This window comes from Spermophilus citellus (assembly GCF_964194105.1).
Source record: "Spermophilus citellus genome assembly, chromosome: 5".
In the NCBI taxonomy this organism is placed as follows: Eukaryota; Metazoa; Chordata; class Mammalia; order Rodentia; family Sciuridae; genus Spermophilus; species Spermophilus citellus.
Window position 1 is genome coordinate 54,873,411 of NC_138186.1, and position 21,192 is coordinate 54,894,602.

Here is a 21,192-nt window from a genome sequence, read left to right on the forward strand (position 1 = left end):
TTAATATTTGAATAAAAGAACCTTGATTGCTTGGCTTATGACTGGCTTATGACCTAGAGGTACTCCGTGAATTACAACCAATGAAAGTGAAATGAATTTATTGTTATTCAACAAATGGTGGAAAGACACAAATGTGTTTGGTCCATGTTAATGGCATAGTTTACTCACTATAGGGGATCACAATCTGGTGCTAGGAAAGGCACCTGTTTTTTAAATTAATTTTTAAAATTTATATATGATAGCAAAATGCATTACAATATTACACATACAGAGCACAATTTTTCATATCTCTGGTTGTATACAAAGTATATTCACAACAATTTGTGTCTTCATACATGTACTTTGAATAATAATGTCCATCACATTCCATCTTCATTTCTAACCCCATGTCCCCTCCCTTCCCCTCCTACCACTCTGCCCTATCTAGAGTTTTCTATTGCTCCCAAGGCACTCGTTTTTTTTTTTAACTTTTATTTATTTCTCATAATTATTTCTTCATCTTTAAGAAACATACTGGAGGGTACTATTTTTTGAGTTAGCAAATTTGTACATTATTTTCTTCCTACTTTAATAAGTACCTTTCTCACCTTATCCTTTACCAGTCCTCCTTTTTTTTTCTCAAAATAGTTTCATTATTGTTTTCAGTTAAACAGTAATTGTAAATAGCAACGCTTTTTTATGCCTGTGTCAACATGGCTAATGCAGAGCTATGTCGTGTGTGTGTGGAATATATCTTCTTATAAGCTTTTTATTTTTCCTGGTGTTTCTAATTGCTTCTCCTTTCATATTTTATTTCAAATGCACTATTATATTAGGGTTTCATTCCTTCATCCCCAAGAAAGACCTCCCTTCAGAGCACCCTGAATCTCTGTTTCAGTTCTCCAGTCACCTGTAAAATTAACCTAGGATACTCCTTAGACAGAGCAGTCTGTTCCTGAATTACATGTTTTTGAAGGAGGGAGAACTTCTTCAAATGCTGTATGGGTCTTTTCACAGCAATTGAAATTTTCCAAAGAAATGTCCCATTTCCTGCTTGGGAATAATTTTCTGCCTGCCACTTTCTTCTCTCTAATCCTAGAAATTGACTATATGAACTTTATTCCTAGAATTTGACTATATGCATTTAATACCAGATCTTATCTACATAAAAACAGAATACAAAAGAATAGGGGAATTTCTATGTTGGTTTCCTTCCTTTTGTCCCATTTATAAGAAATCATCTTCTCACATTATGTATTTATAACTATTTTGACACCATCAGTTGCTGAGGAGGGAAAACTCATGCTACCAAAGATAATTTACTTTGAGTACAAGAACAAAGAACTTTTACATGCATAGAAAGAGACCACACAAATGGAGCAAACTGGGATAGAATAGGTGACTGAGTATGAATGTTGTGTTTGTATTGATGACACAATTTAAAAAGTGTTATTATTAAATAAGTGGAAAGTCTCAATGCTATAAGTCACGATGCAGGAAGTGGAACTTTGAAAAGCACCTTTGCAAATCAGTATGCCACAGTCACTTGCCCTGGAGTAATCTAAGATCTAGCAAAGCTTGAACTGCCTTTGTACAAACCTACCATTGGGCAGGACCATTGAAGTGGAGGCAGAATATAATTTGTTAAGGACAGGGCAAGCCAGGTCAGTCTCTGAGCAGAAATCAGTTTTGGAAAATGATATACATTAATTTTTTAGGGTGAAGTTAGTTTGGGTCAAATAGTGGTTTCAAACCATTTTGTGAACCGAGATGCAGCTTCTAAGCAAGGAGAGAGTAGAAAAGAAAACCTGTCACTCTCTCTCCTCCAGCTCTCCTGTCTTCTCCTTGGGTCAAACCCAGCTGGAATTCAAGGGAGTCAAGTAGTCAGCTTCCCGCTACACAGAGAAGGGCAGAGAAGCGTGGAGAATGGGAGGCAGGCTGCGAATGAAGAATGACACCTGGAGTGTCTGGCAAATGGCCTTGATAGAGTGGCAGGGATTATTTATAGGTTTATAAATTAAATCATATAAATCCATTTTATAGTTGCATTGTCGACTGTTCCTGTATCCATCTTTTCTTCCTTCTGGTTCCATGGAGAAAGTTTCTGCTTCTTTTCAAAATTGAGATCCTCCAAATGGGTTCAAGATCTCATGCCTTTTTGACTTCTGTTATGGTTCAGAGATGAGGTGTCCCCCAAAAGCTCATGGGTAAGACAATGCAGGAGTTTTCAGAGGTGAAATGTTCAGATTGTGAGAAGTGTAAGCTAATCAGTGGATTAATCCACTAGGCGTTTATTGTTGGCAGGTAGAGTATGGCTAAGGGTAACATATTTTGTCCTCCGTGAACAGAATGTGCTCTCTCTCTCTCCTGGTTGCTATGTTCTGAGCTGTTTTCTTCCACCACTCTCTTCCACCATGATCTGCTCACCTTGAGCCCAGGGCATGAATCTCTGAAACTGTGAGCCAGAATGAACTTTCATCTGTTCTGTCAGGTCTTTTGGTCACAACAATGAAATAGCTATCTAACACCCCTTATTGGTGACTTTGCTCTACTAGTCCCCCTGTTTTCTATATCTTCAACTTTGTACTGTAATGCCAGATTCATGGGACCCCAATAGACCTCCAGGAGCCGAATCCGATGCAATCACACAGGAGTCTAAATTGCAAGCTTGAGCCTGGACTCATAACCGTTTCCTATGCAGCGGTCCCAGGGAGTGAGTCCCGGTCATTTGTTCAGTGAGATTTTTATAGGTTTTGGGGGTACTCTGTGTGTCACAACATCACACAGCAAATCATTCCACACCTCGGGAAAATAAAACAACAACTCTTAACATTGATTAGCACATTCACTGGAGGGAACAAGTTGAGTAGAAGTGATTGGTTAGTACAAGAGGGGGATTCCTTTGAACTGATTGGTTTTTAAGCCATGAGGGGAGTACGTGCTGAACTACATAGTTTCCCAACATGTTATCAAACACCATAAACTACTAGGGGTTCATCTGGCACCCCAGGTATTTTCCCTGTTTCATGCTGATTGGAGGTTGCTAGGGGGTTGCTATGGGTCCTCACCTAGCCTAACTGAGTCAGGGACACCTGGCGCTGCAGATCTCTCCTGTTATTCATAGACAAACAACTCAGCAGGGTGGGTATATGCCTAGGAGTGCTCTGTGGGTTTTTCCAAGGACAAGGGTCACGCCCCCTTCCTTGGGCAGGCTTTGCTCTGAGGTAGAGGCTGATTTCTCAAAAATGGAGTGACATCAGTTTCTCAGTAGTACTGAATGGATCCTTCCCACCAGCAGTCCAATATACCTTCACCTCTTCCTTGGCCACAAAAACTACCCTTCACCTCTCATTCACAACCGAACTCCTCCCATTCCTCACACGTGCTGCCTTCACTTTCCCACCTCCCGTTAATTTTTCTTTCCCTAATTTTTGCTTCAAAATATTTCTGGCACTAATTATTATTTTTAAACAGCTTTATTGAGATAAAATTCATAAACCTTGCAGCTCAGCCATGCAAACTGTATAACTCAATGTCTTTTAGTGTATTCAGAGCTATACAACCATCACTATGGTGCATTTTAGAATATTATAAGTTGGCTTTGTTCACTTAGCACAGTTCATTCAGTGTCACATGTGTCAGAATTTTGTTTCTTTTGCAAATGTCCTTTCTTTATCTCTTCCTTAAGGTTGTCGTCTCTCCCTAATCCTTTTGCGAGCATTATATCCTCTTCATACTAAATTCTAAAGGGAAGTCCTCCGAAATGGTTAAGATGTTTGCTGCTAAATTTTTCTTGAGATTTATAGAACCCAGAACAAGTGATGACCTTGATAATGCCCCTCCTTAGTCTTTAGTTCAATTAACACAAAGCAGATAAATCAGTGTGGCTTTAACTTGCTGAAAAGTAGCATATCCGTCTAAAAAGAACTACAGAAGCTAGACCCAGGAGGTTGAGGTCCATTTCAATGCTCCTGTACCCCAGAGAAGAAGCGAAATAGGAGATACACAGCCTAGATGACAAAGGCTGTGCTCATGTGGCCTTCCTGCCCTGCTCCTCCTTTCCCTCACTAAAAAAACCCTTTATACTCCTTGACCTCCCAAGATGGAGCTTTGAGGTTGACAGTGCTTCCGTCTTCCAAGATGCCAGTCCCTGAATAAATCTGATTCCTTCCTATCAACTCTTGTGTCCCGAATATTGGCCTATGAGTTGTGGGCAGCCCAGACTTTATTCCAGTAATAATAGTGCATTGTATGGATGTATCACCTTTTAGTTATGCATTTATCAGTTGATAGATATTTGGTCATTTCCAGTTTGGGGGCTGTTATTAATAATGTGTAGACATGTTTTCTTTTTAGGGGGTACATATATAGGAGTGGAGTTTCTGGGTCATATGTTAACACTCTGTGTAACCTTTTGAAGAACTGCCATAATGTTTTCCAAAGTGGCTGCATCATTTTGCAATCCCGCCAGTGGTTATGAGGGTTCCAGTTTCCCTACATCCTTACTGGCACTTACTGTCTTCTGTCTTTGATTATAGCCCTCAGAGTGAGTGTGAAGTGGCATCTCATGGTTTTTTTTTTTTTTTAGATGTTAATGGACCTTTATTTTACTCATTTATTTATATGCAGTGCTGAGAATTGAACCCAGTGCCTCACACCTGCTAGGCAAGTGCTCCATCTCTGAGCTGCAACCCAAGCCCCTCATAGTGGTTTTGATTTGAAGGTCCAAGTTGACAGCTACCATTTACTTGATTCTTTTATAAAATGCAGGGATATTGTTTGATATGTTCAAAGCCTTATTCAATTTTATGAGCCAGTTTTCTGAATTTAACTAGCTCTCAACTTCTTCATTAAACCCTTTTCTGGCTATTGGAAAAGGTCAGAAAAGCAAAACACAGACTTTGTGAATCAAAGATGAGTTCAAACTCTTATTCTTACCATCTACTGGGTGACCTGGGCAAATTTCTTAACTTCTGAGCCTTGGCTTTCTGTGAAATAGAGACCATAATGTTAATTATTACTAGAGGATGTCCTTTAATTAAATTAGCTAATACATATGAACTCTTAAATCAATGCCTGGCATACAGCACCAATGTAACACTTTGGATTGTACCTTTCATACCATATCTCATTTTCAACTTTTGGCAATGTCTTTCTGTTCTAGATTTATGGGTGTGATTGAGTCAAATACTAGAAAAAGAATAGATTTTTTCTTTGTCATCTTTTGCTTGGACCTTACCATCTGTGCTTTGGGCGGCAGGCAATTTTAGATCTGAAACATAAAGCATGGTCAACATTATCTTATCTATTTATTTGTGTTACCAGGGATCAAACCCAGGACCTTGAGTATCCTTGGAAAATGCTTTACTACTGAGTTCTTCTCCCAACCTCTCTAGTAATTTTTAAGTAAACTTAATTATATTTTCATAAATTAATAGTCATGTTATTTATTTATTAATTAAATATTCACCCAAACATTTATTTATCTGTTAAGTAAATATTTATCCAAACATTTAATATTAATAAATATTAATAAATAATTTTATTAACAAATATTAATAAATATTTAACTAATTTTAATTAAATAAATAAAATAAATAAAGTATAATTAATTATTAAAATTAATAAAGCCATATTAATAAATTTTCACCACTTTTAGGTATCTGAAAATTAATAGTCATTTCTTTATTTAATAGACGTACACGAGAGAGTGGGCTGATATTCTAAACCACAAAAGTAAGCATGTGGAAGAAGCCGTCAGAGAACTTATATTAATATTTGAGCAAATTTATGAAGTTAAATACACTGGGAAAGCAATAAAACCAGTACCAGGTAATTTCACTAGTTAATTTTTGAGTCATGAGAGCTACAGATATGTCCTCATATGAGCACCTTCCACTTAGCAGGTAGTAAAATTCAGGACTCCAAAGCAGGTGTCCATCATAAACTGCGTTTTTGTATAGTTTAGGCTCTGTGAGTTCTCTTGTCACTTAGGAAATAGTGGCAACCTCTGAAATCCAGGGTTCCCAGATGCCAACCAAGGACCAACCTTATAAGCAGGTTATGGTTACACCCTCAGGCTTGCTGTGTTTCTTTTTCTTTTTGAATAGCATTCTAATCAATCATGTCACTTTGATCCTTTGATTCATTTTACTTTTTTTAAAAAATAAACCAGACAAGGATAAAATCTAAAATTCTCATGAATCCAGAAAACTTTATTTGGGCAAGACTAAGTTTCAAGACATTTTCCCCCTAGATCTTTCTCTGAATGGTACCAGCTGCGCCTTCTTCCTTAGAAAGGTGTCGGGGTACAGGTAAATGGGACCTAGTGGAAAGTGTACCCCCAAGGAGTCAAAGATCCCACCATGGCAGATCTTCCCGCCACCTCCTACCCCGTGGTTAACAAAAGGCGTACAAAGCTTTGTCTTCACTCTTTTTGACTTTGCCAAAGCCCTCATCACCCTGATTCACTTTGCTGAGGAAAATCTGTATGACAAGGTGCCTGGATTATTTAATTGGGAAGACTGGAAATGGATTTTGGCTCCATTTCCAGTCCTCCCAATTTCAGAATCTCATTCCCTCAATGAAGTCCAAAGTTTTAATAATTTTAGTCAATATATGTAAATAAGCCCCTCCAAAACAAGCTGCTGAATTTGATCATCTCTAGCAGGGGCAGAGGATTTTAAGAAAAGATTCCCAGGTAGAGATCTTTGCTTCCTGCTTCCTTATTTGTGGTTTAAGAATCTGGAACTTTTAGTATTGCTCAGATTGCCCTGTCCTAGATATTTAGAATCTTTGGGTACATTTGAAGGGACATAGATATTTTGTTTTGAAGTTATGTTTTCAAGTTCAAAATAAGAACTGTCTAGGTAGAAATTTGTAATTGGAGGATTGATTTGTTAATATTTTATGGGGATTTGTCTATATATGTCAGTCATGATCCCTGTATTTGCCTAGATACTTGCTCTTCCCACCATCCCCTGCTCAGTAACATAGGGGGAGGTTGGCTTTGTGTGAGGCAGGCCACTGACTGGCTCATGGCTGTGTCACCAACTTAGTGTGGACTTTTTTTGTTTAAATAAAAGATATGTTATCTATTTTGCCAATTATCTTCTTAACCTTAATAAGGTGGATACACACTTTGATTCTTTGGCCAAGAAGTTATAGTCAATGTCCTCAAATATTCATGAGGCAATATGCAGATTAAATTATTTCTATTTCAGGAAAAGACATTGAAAAGGTCTCTTTTGTTTGTATTTTAAAATTTTTGATTGACACGTATTTGCACATATGATGATGTACAATGTGATTATTTTTTGTGGGGGGTTACCAGAGCATTCAAACACTGAGCCAAATCCCCAGCCCTATTTTGTATTTTATTTAGAGACAGGGTCTCACTAAGTTGCTTAGTGCCTTGCCGTTGCTGAGGCTGGCTTTGAACTCCCCATCCTCCTGCTTCATCCTCTAGAGCTGCTGGGATTACAGGTGTGTGCCACAGTGCCCAGCTCCAATGTGATTTTTTAAAAAAAACTATTGGTTCCTTTTAGTTATACGTGACAGTAGAATCCATTTTGATTAGTGTTGAGGTTTTGAAGGAGACTTGAAATGATAGCTTTGCCTAAAAGGGTGAGCTACAGACCAACATGTTTGAACTATGGCGTCTATGTTTGAACTATGGCTTTTTGGAATGAGAGAACATTCTGATCAAGCAGAAAACTCATGCAAGTGACATTTTAAGAGGATTGGGTAGGGGGCCAGGGATATTGCTAAATATCCTAAAGGATAGCTCTTAACAACAAAGCCCCAAATATCAGTAGTGCTGAGGTTGAGATGCTCTGAGCCTAAAATGAGAATGCACAGCATGCTGGCTTTGCTCCAAGAAGTCTTCACTTAGTTTAACCAGTTTTTTTTTTTTTAATCACAAGTATCAAAAATTAAAAATATATCTGTTTATTAAGTTAGAAAACTCAACAGGTGAACAAATAATTAAGAAACATAATATGTAAAACCCTCTTAAAACTTGTCTTAATTCTAGACGTTAAGAGTATATTGACAGGGACTGGGGTTGTGGCTCAGCGGTAGAGCACTCGCCTAGCATGTGCGAGGCACTGGGTTCGATCCTCAGCACCACATAAAAATAAAAACAAATAAAAATAAAGGTATTGTTTCCAACTACAACTAAAAAAATATTTTTAAAAAAGAGTATATTGGGGCTGGGGATGTGGCTCAAGCGGTAGCGCGCTCGCCTGGCATGCGTGTGACCCGGGTTCGATCCTCAGCACCACATACCAACAAAGATGTTGTGCCTGCCGAAAACTAAAAAATAAATATTTAAAAAAAAAGAGTATATTGACAGCATTATATTTCTTAGTAAAATGATGATTTTACTGAGATTCATGGTTTAATTGAATTTGAGGATGACACTCCTATAGGAACAAATGCAAAAAAATATGTAAATGTAAGAAAGATAAAAGTAAATCTTTAACAGCTTTAAAAAGTGAGCTTCCTAAGAAGGTTTTGCCACATAGAATAAACCTAATGCTGAAGAATTCACATACTCTGTTTTTGTTTTGTCTTCTATCCATAGAACACCAGAAACATGTTGTTTTTGGAAGTGAAATGGAGGAGGGCGAAGGCAATGATTATGAGTCCAATTTGGTGACCGAGGGTGATGCTAATGACAAAGAAGATGAGTTTAAAAAGGTATTTACTGTGAAACAACCTCTTGCAGATTTCATGGAATTACGACTCATTGGATTATACGTAACCCAAAGGGGGCTACTTCCAGGCAGTTCTGAAACTAACCTATGCCTAATTTATAACAGATTCCAAAAAATACAATTTCCAGTTGCACATTGTAAGATCAGGTAATCCTTAAGGTTCTCCCCAATATCACTAACTTTATTTTTTTTAAATTGTTTTAGTTGTAGGTGGACACAATAACCTTTATTTTATTTTTATGTGGTTCTGAGGACTGAACCCAGTGCCTCAGGCGTGCTAGGCGAGCGCTCTACCGCTGAGCTGCAACCCCAGCTCCCTATCACTAACTTTTGATGAGGTTTGTCTGTTACAGTTTCTATAGGATCTTCCTCCATTGTGGTCTGGCCATGTTTTCTTACATAGTAAATGCAACTTATAGCACCCGTTCATTTCACTCAGTGTGGAACTTTGTCCTTGTTATTGGGTTTAATTGAGTTGTCTATATCCCAAGTCCTGATAATGGTTCACTTGGGGCCCAGGGATTGCACTATGGATGACCTGTGGCCTCTCCCAGCAGGAGAAACAGATTGAATGGGCAAATCACATTGTGGTGAGGGTGAAGGTTAAAAAGGAGGCAGGGGGTTTCTCTCTCATGGTCACCTATCAACTTTGAAGGCCACTCTCCCACGTTCCTGCTTTCTCCTCCTCCTGGCGGTTTTCTTTTAATCCCTCATACCCACCCTCTCTTCATTCTTTTTTCTTACCTACTTTTACATACTGTAATACAGTTTTGGAAATAAACTCTAATTGTAATAAACTTGCCTTCTTGCTCAATGACGAGATCACAAACTGCTTGGGAGATGCTTCCCTACAGGGTCTAGATTTTAGCTTAGAATTTGCAGTACCACGCACCAGGAAGCCATTAACAATGAGTTTAACAACAGGCAGAAGTCAGCTGAACAGGAAAAGTGCACCCCATCTCAGTGAACCCTCGCTAGCAGTTGCATTCTCTTTGATACCAGATTAGGGGGTCTTAAAACAAGACTGAGCCCCAGTAGAGACCTCCTAATTGTGGGAGTCACTGGGAGCTGCGTTGTGCTGTCTTCTCTACCTCTCAAATCTGACTCCCACGCCATTGGAGGAATGGTCTCTCCAGCATTACAATCTGATCACATCAATACCTGTGCTTTAGCTTGATCATTATCATCCCTGTCCACATGGAGAAGCTTGAAATTCTTTTTCTCTCCTTCCTAATAACTCTTCCAACCCAACTCAACCTTACTCTCCTACTTAGCCCCAGGGGGCAGAGTAGTCAGAATATGGACCCTGATGTGTGAGCCAGATGGGGCTGGGGGCTGAGGTAGAGGGCTTGCTGAGCCCTGGGGGTTCACCGCCCACCTCAAACCATGCTGAACATTTTGATGCTAGAGATACATCTTTCACCTGTGCCCACGCCCCTCTGCATTGAGAAGTACACAACACTCAAGTGCTTCAGGTTTGTTGGGTGAATGATTCAGTGTTGAGCAAACCAGGATGATTTTAAATAAACTGTTTTTGAATTTCATATTTTGAGTCAGTCATTCTGGTTTGATAGGGTGTTTTTGCAAAACACTCTTCTTTTTTTCTTTTCTCTTAGTGCCTGTCTCTCTCTCTCTTGCTCGCTCTCTCTCTCTCTCTCTCTCTCTCTCTCTCTCTCTCTCTCTCTCTCTCTGTGAGGGCCTCACACATGGTAGGCAAGCATCCTACCTCTGAGCTACATCCTCAGCCCTTTTTATTTTGAGATAGAATCTCACTATAAGTTGCCCAAGCTAACTTCAAACTTGTGATCCTCCTGCCTCAGCCTCCTGATTAGCTGGGATTTCAGGTGGGCACCACCACACTTGGCTTCAAGCACACTTTTCATGTAATGTTTTTTGCCTAAAAAAAAAAAAAAAACAGACAAGTAATGTAGTATTACCTTTATTTAAATAGTGTCATTGAAATTGTATAGTGTATTATTTCTCGCCTTTCACATGTAACTTCTAATATGTGTCATTGTTCTGGGGATGATGGAAGTTTATTTGGGGGTATGAAATTTAACATGATTTCTTATTATAGGAATGTAAAGAGGTCTTTGCTTTTTTCTCTCATCAACTACTGGACAGTCTTCAAAAAGCTACACGGTTATCTTTGGATACAATGAAAAGAAGAATATTTGTTGCAAGGCAAGTTGAAAATATGCTAACTATGTCTGATAATACTCCCTATAATAATATGATTCTAATAATATTATTTTAATTTTTATTAATTTAAAAAAATATAAAATTTAAAATAGAGCATCCATTAAAAGGCTGTTTGAAAAAATCCCTATAATACTGCAAGAACTGTAATTGAATAAACAACCATGTTCCTGTCACCCAGGCCAAGATTGAGAAGATTGGCATTCCCTGACTGGTCCTCTCCCTGCTCGCCTGAATTTGGTCTTGGTCTTGGTTTTCTTTAGAGCTTATCACTTGTTTCTATCTCCAATCAATGTGTTGTTACCTTTTGCCTGTATTTGACTTATGCTCAGCATTAACTTTCTGAGATTCATCTGTGTTGCTACAGTTTATTAACACTTTGGTGGAGTTGGAGCGTGCACAATCTGTTTATCTGTTCCGCCAGTGGTGGTCACTGGGTTGTTTCCAGCTTGGGCTGTCATGAATAAAACACCTCTGAGCCCTCTTGTATCTGCCTCTTGCTGCACCTGCTAAGAGCTGATCTCCTGGGTCCTAGGGTGCATGCATGGCTCACTTCACCAGGCAATGCATAGTATGAAAGGGTCCGTGGCTCCTCATCCTTGAAAACAATATTTTTCATTTTAGAAATTCTTACTAACACAGAATGTGAAACGGCATCTCATCAGGATTTAAATTCTCATTTTCTTGGTTACTGATGAGATTAAATATATTTTCATGTGTTTACAGACCATTTGTCTTTTCCTTATAGTTTGTGGGGTTTTCTGCCTGCTTTTTGTTTTTTAAGGGTTGTTCTCTTCTTCCCTTTTTTTAAAAAAATGTTTTTAGCTATAGATGGATATGTTAACTCTATTTTTTTTATGTAGTGCTGAGAATTGAACCCAGTGCCTTCCAGGTGCTAGGCAAGCACTCTACCCCTGAGACACAACTCCAGCCCAGCCTGCCTTTTTTTTTATTGGAGTGGATTAAATAATAAATATTTGCAATATATTATTTTGTTAATAATAATAAAGCAAATATCTTCTCTAATTGCGGGGGTCACTGGGTGCTGCTCGTGCCCTTTTCTCTACCTCTCAAATCCATCTCCCACACTGTTGCAGGAATGGTTTCTTTAGCGTTACAATTTGATCACATCAATGCCTGTGCTTTAGCTTGATAATCATCATCCCTGACCACATGGAGAAGCATGATATTCTCTTTTACTGGTTCCCCTTACCTTTTTTTTTAAAGAGAGAGTGAGAGAGAGAGAGGGGGACAGAGAGAGAGAGAGAATTTTAATATTTATTTATTTTTTCTTAGTTCTCGGTGGACACAACATCTTCGTTTGTATGTGGTGCTGAGGATCGAACCCGGGTCGCACGCACGCTAGGCGAGCGCGCTACCGCTTGAGCCACATCCCCAGCCCCTCCCCTTACATTTTTATTTCTTTATTAATTTTCATTTTTCTTTTGCTGAGTTTTAAAAATATATTAGGGTTCTTTAAAGGAACAGAATCAGGAGGAAATATAATTATAAAAGGGGGACTTATTAGGTTGGCTTATGCAACCAGAAGCTGGATAGTCCACAGTGGCCCTCTGCAGGCTGAAGAGCTGGGAGAACCACTAGCTGCGCAGTTTAAGAGGCTGAAGCTCCAGAACAAGACGGATCAATGGTGCTACCCTAGTCTGAGACCAAAGGCTTCTGGAGAATCCACTTTGGAAGAATGAAGAAGTGAAAGTCCTGTATCCTTAGATGACTGCAGCAGCAATCAAGAATCCGTTCAAGAAGAAAAGAGCTTGCATCTGCTTCTGCTTCTATTAAATCATGTTGCAAAGACCACTGACTCCAATTTTAAATCAAATTAAAGCAAGCTTGTAATTCTGACCGGCCAGGACTGTCTCTTCCGAAATCCGTGGGTTACAGGACAGTACTCCAACTCTCTAGCAGCATGGTTTTATAGCACAAAAAGTTGTAAAAAGGGGGGTGTCTTGAGAGCTTACAGATAACAGGATTTTGAAAAGCATAATACAAAGACAGATAGTAGGTTAATGACCAAAATGGTTCAACATTTCAAATTAGGGAGTAAATTTAGATCCCAACATCAGAATTTATGAGGTGCCATTAGGGTTTCAGAGAGGGTTGTTATCTGGTCAGGGAAAGCCAGAATTTATGAGGTGCTGCAAAGTTTTCAGAGAGAGTTGTTATCTGGTCAGGGAAAGCCAGGCATGGGTGAGTTCAAGGCATGGGCAGGCATTCCAAGCAAGTTTAGAAATAGAAGTAATTTGTAGTAAAACAGAAATTAACTTTTCATGACTTTGTGACAAGGTGGCTCCCAATCTTAAAATGGAATTAGGCTGGGTTCATCACTTCCCTGTTCCTCCAACTTTTATTCCATCCAAGCCATCATCCTATTGGTTGGTGCTGCTCATGCTTAGGGAGGGCCTCCATTTCAGTTGGCTATCCCACATGCCAATCATTCCTAGACACACCCTCATTGACACACCCATACCCCTCTTTAATCCTTGACATCTCAATCCAATCAAATTCACAATTCAAATTAACCATTACAAAAAATATTCAAAATTATCAATCTTAGAAAAATAAGTGATATTTATGTCTTTTAAAATAAATTCTAACCAGGTGTGATGGTACATGCTTGTAATCCCATCAATGCAGAGAGCCTCGGCAAGAGCATCTTAAGTTTGAGGCCAGCCTTAGCAGTTTAGTGAGAACCTATCTCAAAATAAAAAAATAAAAAGGGTTGGGGATGGGGCTCAGTGGTAGAGCATCCTGGGTCCAGTTCTCAGTCCTGCAAACAAACCAAATCAAACCAAACCACACAAAACAACAATTACAAAACAACTCTATTTAAAATTCCTTCTATACATTTTGTATATCTTTATCCTATATCTTTTGTCTTTGAATCTAGAAAGCACACATTTTGCTTTTAAAGCATAAGACTTTCTGTAGTTTTGCAGTTTCCTTGAATTATTTCTGACTACAAGGGCCTGTGCAGGCTTTACTTACTGTAATATGCCTATATGACTACTGCAGTTTGATGATTTAGTTTTGCCTTTTTTTTTGTAACACTCAAAAATAATTTATTTACTGGCATATTTTATAAAATCCCCAGATTTTTTGTATGCTTTGTATACCACCTGTTCCTTAGCAAGGATTTGTGAGAGGTGAATTCTGTTATTTTTCTTTGTATGTCTGAAATGCCTTTGTTGTTAGTTTTTCTCTCAGTGCTTTGAAAGTATTTCTTCTTTTTTTTTTTTTTCCTGACCCATGTTGTCTGCTGATGAGATGTTTGCAGTGTGCCTAACCAAAGATTCTTTTTTTATCCTTGATGTTTCTGCAGTTTGCTGACCCTGGGTGGATTTGTCTTTATTAAGTTCTGCTTTGTTCACACAGAACACTTCCTATCTGAGGACTCATGGCTTCCCTTAATTCTGGAAAAATCTCACCAATTTCCTCTTTAGTTATTTCTTCTAGGACATTCCTTCATTGATTTCTTCTGGAATGCCTATTAATTGAATATTGAACAGAATGACTATATAATTTATTGTTCCAACTAGGACACTTTTGTGAATATCCAGATGAGGTGCCAGGTCAGAGTTAACTGGGGACTCTCCTGGGTCCACTGGGCAAGTGGCCATCTTATATGCTGGGGCCTCTCAACCTGCCCTTCCTGTCTCCTCACTACTCTGTCATTCATATATACCCACATACATACATACTGCTTTTGCCTTTGTGAACTACATTATGGGAAAGGACCTCTATATCTTTTCTAGAGATTATGTTGTCTACTGCATTTTAAATATTTAGATAAATTCGTTCCTTCTTATCCTCCAAATATTATATCATTTTTTCCTTAGTTAGCAATTTCTCTATTTTTAATTTTTTTCTCTGGGAGACAGCTTTTATTTATCTCTTTGAGTATTCTCAGTGTACTTATTTTAGACTTTTTATACCACTATACTGTTAGTTTTATCTGGAGTGAGTTTCTGTTTCAATTTTTAATTTCATTTTGTGTGTGTATATGTGTGTGTGTGTGTGTGTGTGTGGGGGGGGTATTAGGGATTGAACCCAGGGGCACTCTACCACTGAGCTATATCCCAAGTCCTGTCCTTTTTATTTTTAAATTAAATTATTTTGGGCAGTGCCAGGGATTGGACTGAAGGCCTCATGTGTGTCAGGCAAGGTGTTCTACCACTGAGCCACATGCCCAGCTCTTTTAAAAATTTTTTTTATTTTGAGGAAGGACCTCCAAATGTTGCCCAGGCTAGTCTTGAATTTGAGATCCTCCTGCCATAGCTGTGTAGGATTCATACCTGGATCTAGGTAGTGAAGCATTCCTGAGCTGAGTGATTCTCTGTAAATTTCTTAGCCTCTCTCTGCCTTAGTTTCTTCATCTATAAAATAGGAGTAATTATCATAGTATCTGCTTTGCGGAGTGAATTCGAGGATGAAATGGGTTAATTGATGGAAAGTTCCTGGCATACGTTAAGCACTCAATGGATGTTACTCATCGTGGTCCTTCCTCTGCCCTTTTCTTTAGTAATTTCTATCTCTTTGTAGTTTGCCTCTAAAATTTTGGAGACCTCCTTGAGCCAACCCTCTAATTTGCTAAAGAGTTACTGAATGATCTAGGACCTATTCTCTGGCTGCTTGTTTCTATTTAGGGAACTCGTAATAGTACCCTTTGTATTCCAGTATCCCCTGGTTTTATTGCTGCATCTTAAATTTCAGAGGGACACCATGAATTAGAAGCCATTTGCTTGCTTGCTTGCTTGCTTTAAGTTCAAAGAGTTCCTTTTAGGAATACGTTAATCTGGGAACCATTGATGTTGGCCTAGATGGCTCAAAGTGAGGTCTCTGCTTTTGAACTCAGAGTCAGTGTTTCTTGTGACCCCCTCCCAAGCTGACTGGCTTGTACTTGCATGTGGAGGTGTTTTTCAATAGTGACAGAAAGTTTGCTTTTTAAATATTTTTGCCTGGCATGGGGATGGCGGTCAAGGCATAGGAAGAGAGCCAAACTTATCTGCAGCTCTGGGGGTGTCCTTCATTGCTAGACACATGTCTGTATGTCTGTGCATGAGTGACACTGTTTTAGTTTTTTGATTCTTATTTATTTTTTGGTACTAGGGATTGAACCTGGAGTGCTTTACCTCTGAGCCACATCCCCAGCCCTTTTTATTTATTTTGAGACAGGATCTCACTAAGTTGCTGAGGGCCTTGCTAAGTTGCTAAGACTGGCCTGGAACTTGCAATCCTCCTGTCTCAGCCTCTTGAGTTGCTGGGTGGTGGTACTGTTTTAAAAAGCACTTTTTGGAAAACCTAAACCAGAAACCTCCTGTTCAGTCTTTTAGAAATGTGTACATAACAACATCTGTGAAGGTACGTGCTTGTTGTTGCTGATCTCAGGCTGCAGCATCGCTGGGCAGAGAACAAAGACTGCCCTGCATGGATATTATTAAATGGTTACTGTGCGAGAAACATTCAAATACTAGAAAAGTGTCTGTGAGATTAACATTTTGCTTCTAATACTGTTAAATCATTGTGTTTTCTTAGCTCTCTGCAATTTATGGCTCTATTATAAGTAACACTCTCTGGGGGTAATTTAGTGTTTTGAAAATGGGCTTTATTTCTAGTATGGAAACTTGGAGCATAACAAGCTATTTGTGAAATTTGAGGCAAAAGTTCATCAGCTTAATGTCCATCTTATTGCAGCCCTTATGGACGAAAGCGGTCAGAAGATATCATTTCCTTTATAAAAACCGAAGTACATCTTGCAATCCCTAATGTGGTAAGTATTAAATACAGTGATATTTTGGCAATGTATTTAGGAAGTGTAGTATTAGAACTGAACTTTCATTTAGGGGACCATCTTGGTCCTATTCATCTTTTTACTTTCTCTTTTACAAAAATAAAACTGTTATTCTTTATATCTATATTAAAAATTACTTCTGCATAGCTCATGGTGCTTTGAAGCCTGGTGAAACAGTTAAGTATTTGTTTTGCCATCAGTTGTTAGATGCCCTACAAATCACCTGGAGTTTTCTTACTTTGGACAGTAAATCACTAAAATAAAAGCATCATGTAAGTCCTCACCCCAAACCCACCACGGTGAAGCAACCCATGAATGGCAGAATAGAAGAATAAGCCCATGTCCTGAACACTGTGTATCCCCTGAGCCTTCCCACAACTTATCTCTACAGCTACCCCAGCTGTTTATTGGCATCTGGAACTCCAAGCCACACAGAATGACCAAGATGCCAGGCAGGAGCAGCCTGTGTGCCACCTAACTTCACATTTGCGTGGCTCAACCTCCTGAAGGATAGCTTCTTAGCTTATCTGATGCAGTTCAAAGAGTCAAGGTCACTATCTAGCTACCTCTGTCATTCTGTTCCATGGACATTCCAACGTGTAGTTGACATTTTTCGGCTGCATCTGGTCATGCTCACAGGGAGGGGGTGAAGAGGACTACATTTGACCTTTTGGCTGGCAGGAATGGATGGAATGGGAGAACTGCAGGATGGAGAAAGTCTGCAGCCCATCCTTAAAGTGGCCTTCTGTAGGGCCAGCCAAAGCATTGCTCACTCCATGGGAAACCGGGATGCTGAGACTTGGAGGGGTGGATGGTCTGTGCTGGTAGTATTGTGTCCTGGCTGCTTCTTTCCACAGGTAATGGTTCCTAGTCTGGATGACATTCAGCAAGCCATTAACCGAATGATCCAGTTAACCCTGGAGGTCAGCAGAGGTGTGGCTCACTGGGGACAGCAGCAGGTCCGCCACATCAAGTCTGCTATTTCCAGCCCCACTCGGACCACTACCGACCTGAATCACCCAAGCACAGGAAAATCGCTGAAGAGGGAAGAGAGTAAGAAAGTTAAATCTCAGAGAAATAGAATCTTAAGATTGTAACCATTAGCACATAGCCTTTCTGATTCTTCTGTGGTTTGACAACATATAGGTTTTTTTTGTTTTTTGTTTTGTTTTTTTTTTTTTTAGAGACAGAGAGAATTTTTTAATATTTATTTTTTAGTTTTCAGTGGACACACATCTTTATTTTATTTTTATGTGGTGCTGAGGATTGAACCCAGCGCCCGGCGCATGCCAGGCGAGCGCGCTACCGCTTGAGCCACATCCCTAGCCCAAAATATAGGTTTTTAAAGAAAAGTTATTTTAATATGTTTCTTGGTTAAATTTTGCATTAAAAAACTGGTGTTCTTCCATCTTTCACCTAAAATATAGCATATAGCTATTTTTTTTCTGGTTTTTGGTCATGGATGAATAAAGGTTTTTAGTCACTGTTCTATTAAGGTAGTCTGAAAAATTAGTTCATCTTAAACGTTAAAATTTAAAGTAAACCTTAGCACTAATTTTACTTTCAGCATGATATTTGGGCTGTATTATTAGTAATAGCTCCAAATTGTTAACAAAACAATATCTGAAAATTGATGAATAGATCAAAATCACATGGTTTACTTATATAGTGGAATTCTTCTTAGCAAGGAAAAGGATTGAACTTCCAAGGCACATCCCAACATTAATTAGTTAATTAAGCCAGTGTCTTGTATTTTCTTTTGCTTCAATTCTGATTAAATATCAGACAAAATAAAGGAGCAAATGGGCTTACTGAGGACTGTGGTAAATCAGCACACCATTGAGCTTTAGCTGATTGTAACCATGCAGAAAAATGGGCCTTATACTACAAAATTTTGCCACTTTAAAGAGAGATGCTGGAGATTTAAAGAGAGATGCTGGAATTTCATGTGAAATGTCATGATTTTTAATTGTTAGTGACTGTTTTTTAAAAATTAAATTGCTGCTGGGTGTGGTGTCACATGCTTGTAATCCAGTGGCTCAGGAGGCTGAGGCAGAAGGATCCCAAGTTCAAAGCCAGTCTCAACAACTTAGTGAGGCCCTACTGGGGATGTGGCTCAGTGCACTCCTGGGTTCATTCTCCAGTACCAAAAAAAAAAAAAAAAAAAAAGAAAAAGAAAAAAAAAGTAAATTTCTGTACAGGCCAAACTAAAGTATTAGTAAAGACTCTTCTTGGTGGATGGAGAATCTTTGAGGATTTCAGTCAAGGCAGTGACATGATCAAATTTGTGTTTTGCTGGAGGATGTTTATAGCAGTGGTTAATTGTTTTGCATGACCTGTGTGTACTAGATGCTTCATTGACGACAGACGGGATCTGTCTTGCTTAATCTTCATGAGGGTAGTCATGAAGATGAAATAACTGGTCCAAGGTCATTTGGGTAGTAAATGTGGTCTCTCTCCTTCAACCACTGTGCTCTTTTCTAGGGTAGCAGTAGCAATTCCAATTCTTTTAAATTTTCCTTGAAGGACTTTTTAAACTTTTTGGTTTTGGTGCTGGGGTTGAGCCCACAGGTGCTTAACCACTGAGATATAATCTCCAGCCACCCCCCCCTTTTTTTTGAAGACAAGGCCTTTCTAAACTGCTTAGAACCTTGCTAAATTGGCCAAGCTGGCCTTGGACTTGTAGTCCTCCCGTCTTGGCCTCCTGAGTCACTAGGATTACAGGTATGTGCCACTGTACCTGTCTTAATTTCAGAGGGTTTAAATCAGTGTCTTCTAGTTCTCCCCTTGAGTAACACATTTTCTCCAGGTTAAAGAAATCTAGACCTCAAAATCTGACACAATAGATTGAGGAGTGAAGACAGCAAGACAGTGTCACCCAATTACTTGGAACAACTCTTAATTATTTGGAGAGAGTGCCTTTAAGAAAATAGATTTTTTTTTGAAGGAAAAACCCTATGAGTACTAAAATTGATAATATTTAAAATTGAACACAGAACTTATCTAGAGTGTGAAAACCTCTACTTTCAGGATCTTTTGAAGAGATTATTCCTGCGAGGAAGTTGAAGAATTTTTACCCAGGGGTGGCGGAGCACAAGGATATTTCCAAGCTGGTCCTCCTGCTTTCTTCCTCTGTGAATTCCTTAAGAAAGGTGGCCCAGGAGGCCCTGCAGGACTTTGACAAGTACAAGGCTCTCTGGACAGAGGACCGAGACATGAAAGTGAAGGTGTATTTCTGCTACTTGGGATGTTGTTTGTGCTCTGTTGGTCTCTTAATGCTTGACAGTGGTAACGACAGGAACTCATGAGCAGAGGCTCAGAACCCATAAGTAACAAGCACCTGACTGGTTGTGGCTGGTGGTAATTCTCCCAATTAATTGTTGGAGGCAATTAATAATAATGAGGCTCTGACAGATTTCACTGAATTCCCTTAAAAACTGAGTGCCCATTGTGTGCCAGGCACTGTCTAGAGGCCATGTATTCAAGTGTGTGTCACTTTTATTTAGACCTCGCTGACTGGGTCTAAATAGACCTAATTCAGGAGACTTAAGGAAACTTAAGAACTCTGAATAAAACTGGTTATTCACCATGGGGTGTGGAATTCCTTCACTCTCCCAGGACTACCAGGATATCCTGTTCTTTCCCAGGCCACTGGCCCCAGAACACATATAGTATACAAATGCATAAATAAATGCAAGTTTTTAATTTAGTGATTACAAGTATAAGATTGATACTGTTAAGAAAATAAATAAAAATTAACTGTTGCCTACTGCAGGAATTTTTGGCTAACAACCCTTCTCTGACTGAAATCAGATCAGAAATTCTGCACTATGCGACTTTCGAACAGGAGATTGATGAGTTGAAGCCTATTATTGTTGTAGGTGCACTTGAATTGCATACAGGTAATTACATTTTTAAAAAAAATTTTTGTGATGTGATGTATTTGCATGTTCACATGAAATGCTATTTTAGAGCGAGCAGCTATTAAGTTACCTTGGTATCATGTTATAAATGTTAAATAATTCCAGACCATCCGTATTCTTCACATGCATGTACACATTGCGTAGGTGGATTCCTCAGCTCGCTATAGAACAACTAAAACAGCAGGTGACACTCTCTTTTAGGTTACTGTGAGGAGGGTGTACATGAGATAAGGGTCAAATCAGTTTGAAGTCCCTTGAGAAGTCCACCATCCTGGGATGATGTGACAATCATTTAAGTATGTGAGATACAACCCCGAGCTGACTATTGCTTACTATGGTGAGGGAGCGCAGTGATGATCAGGCACACTGTCCCCAGAGGACTGACCAATGGTCTCATCATGGAGTTCAAGGATTATGGATCTAGGTTAAGCTCATCTGTAAAAGGATGCTTACCCACTCAGGTGAGACCTGTTGGTTGGTTGGTTGCTTTACTGGTGTGTCCTTTTGGATGAGCTGGCATTTAGGAAGGAGGCACCCTGAGTGACTTGCAGACCTCTGAGGTGAG

General features: G+C 39.1%; 1 protein-coding gene across 1 annotated transcript in view; it reads left to right on the forward strand.

The window, feature by feature from the left end:
• Nucleotides 1–21,192, forward strand: part of DNAH8 (dynein axonemal heavy chain 8) — a gene marked incomplete at its 3' end in the record, with an annotated part of 273,605 nt that overhangs the window by 59,354 nt on the left and 193,059 nt on the right. Inside the window, exons 18-24 of the mRNA XM_081294489.1 lie at nt 5,676–5,811; nt 8,567–8,682; nt 10,777–10,883; nt 16,608–16,683; nt 17,562–17,757; nt 19,735–19,931; nt 20,480–20,606. Of these exons, the coding sequence (XP_081150615.1) occupies nt 5,676–5,811; nt 8,567–8,682; nt 10,777–10,883; nt 16,608–16,683; nt 17,562–17,757; nt 19,735–19,931; nt 20,480–20,606 (955 nt within the window). The remainder of the gene's footprint in view (nt 1–5,675; nt 5,812–8,566; nt 8,683–10,776; nt 10,884–16,607; nt 16,684–17,561; nt 17,758–19,734; nt 19,932–20,479; nt 20,607–21,192) is intronic.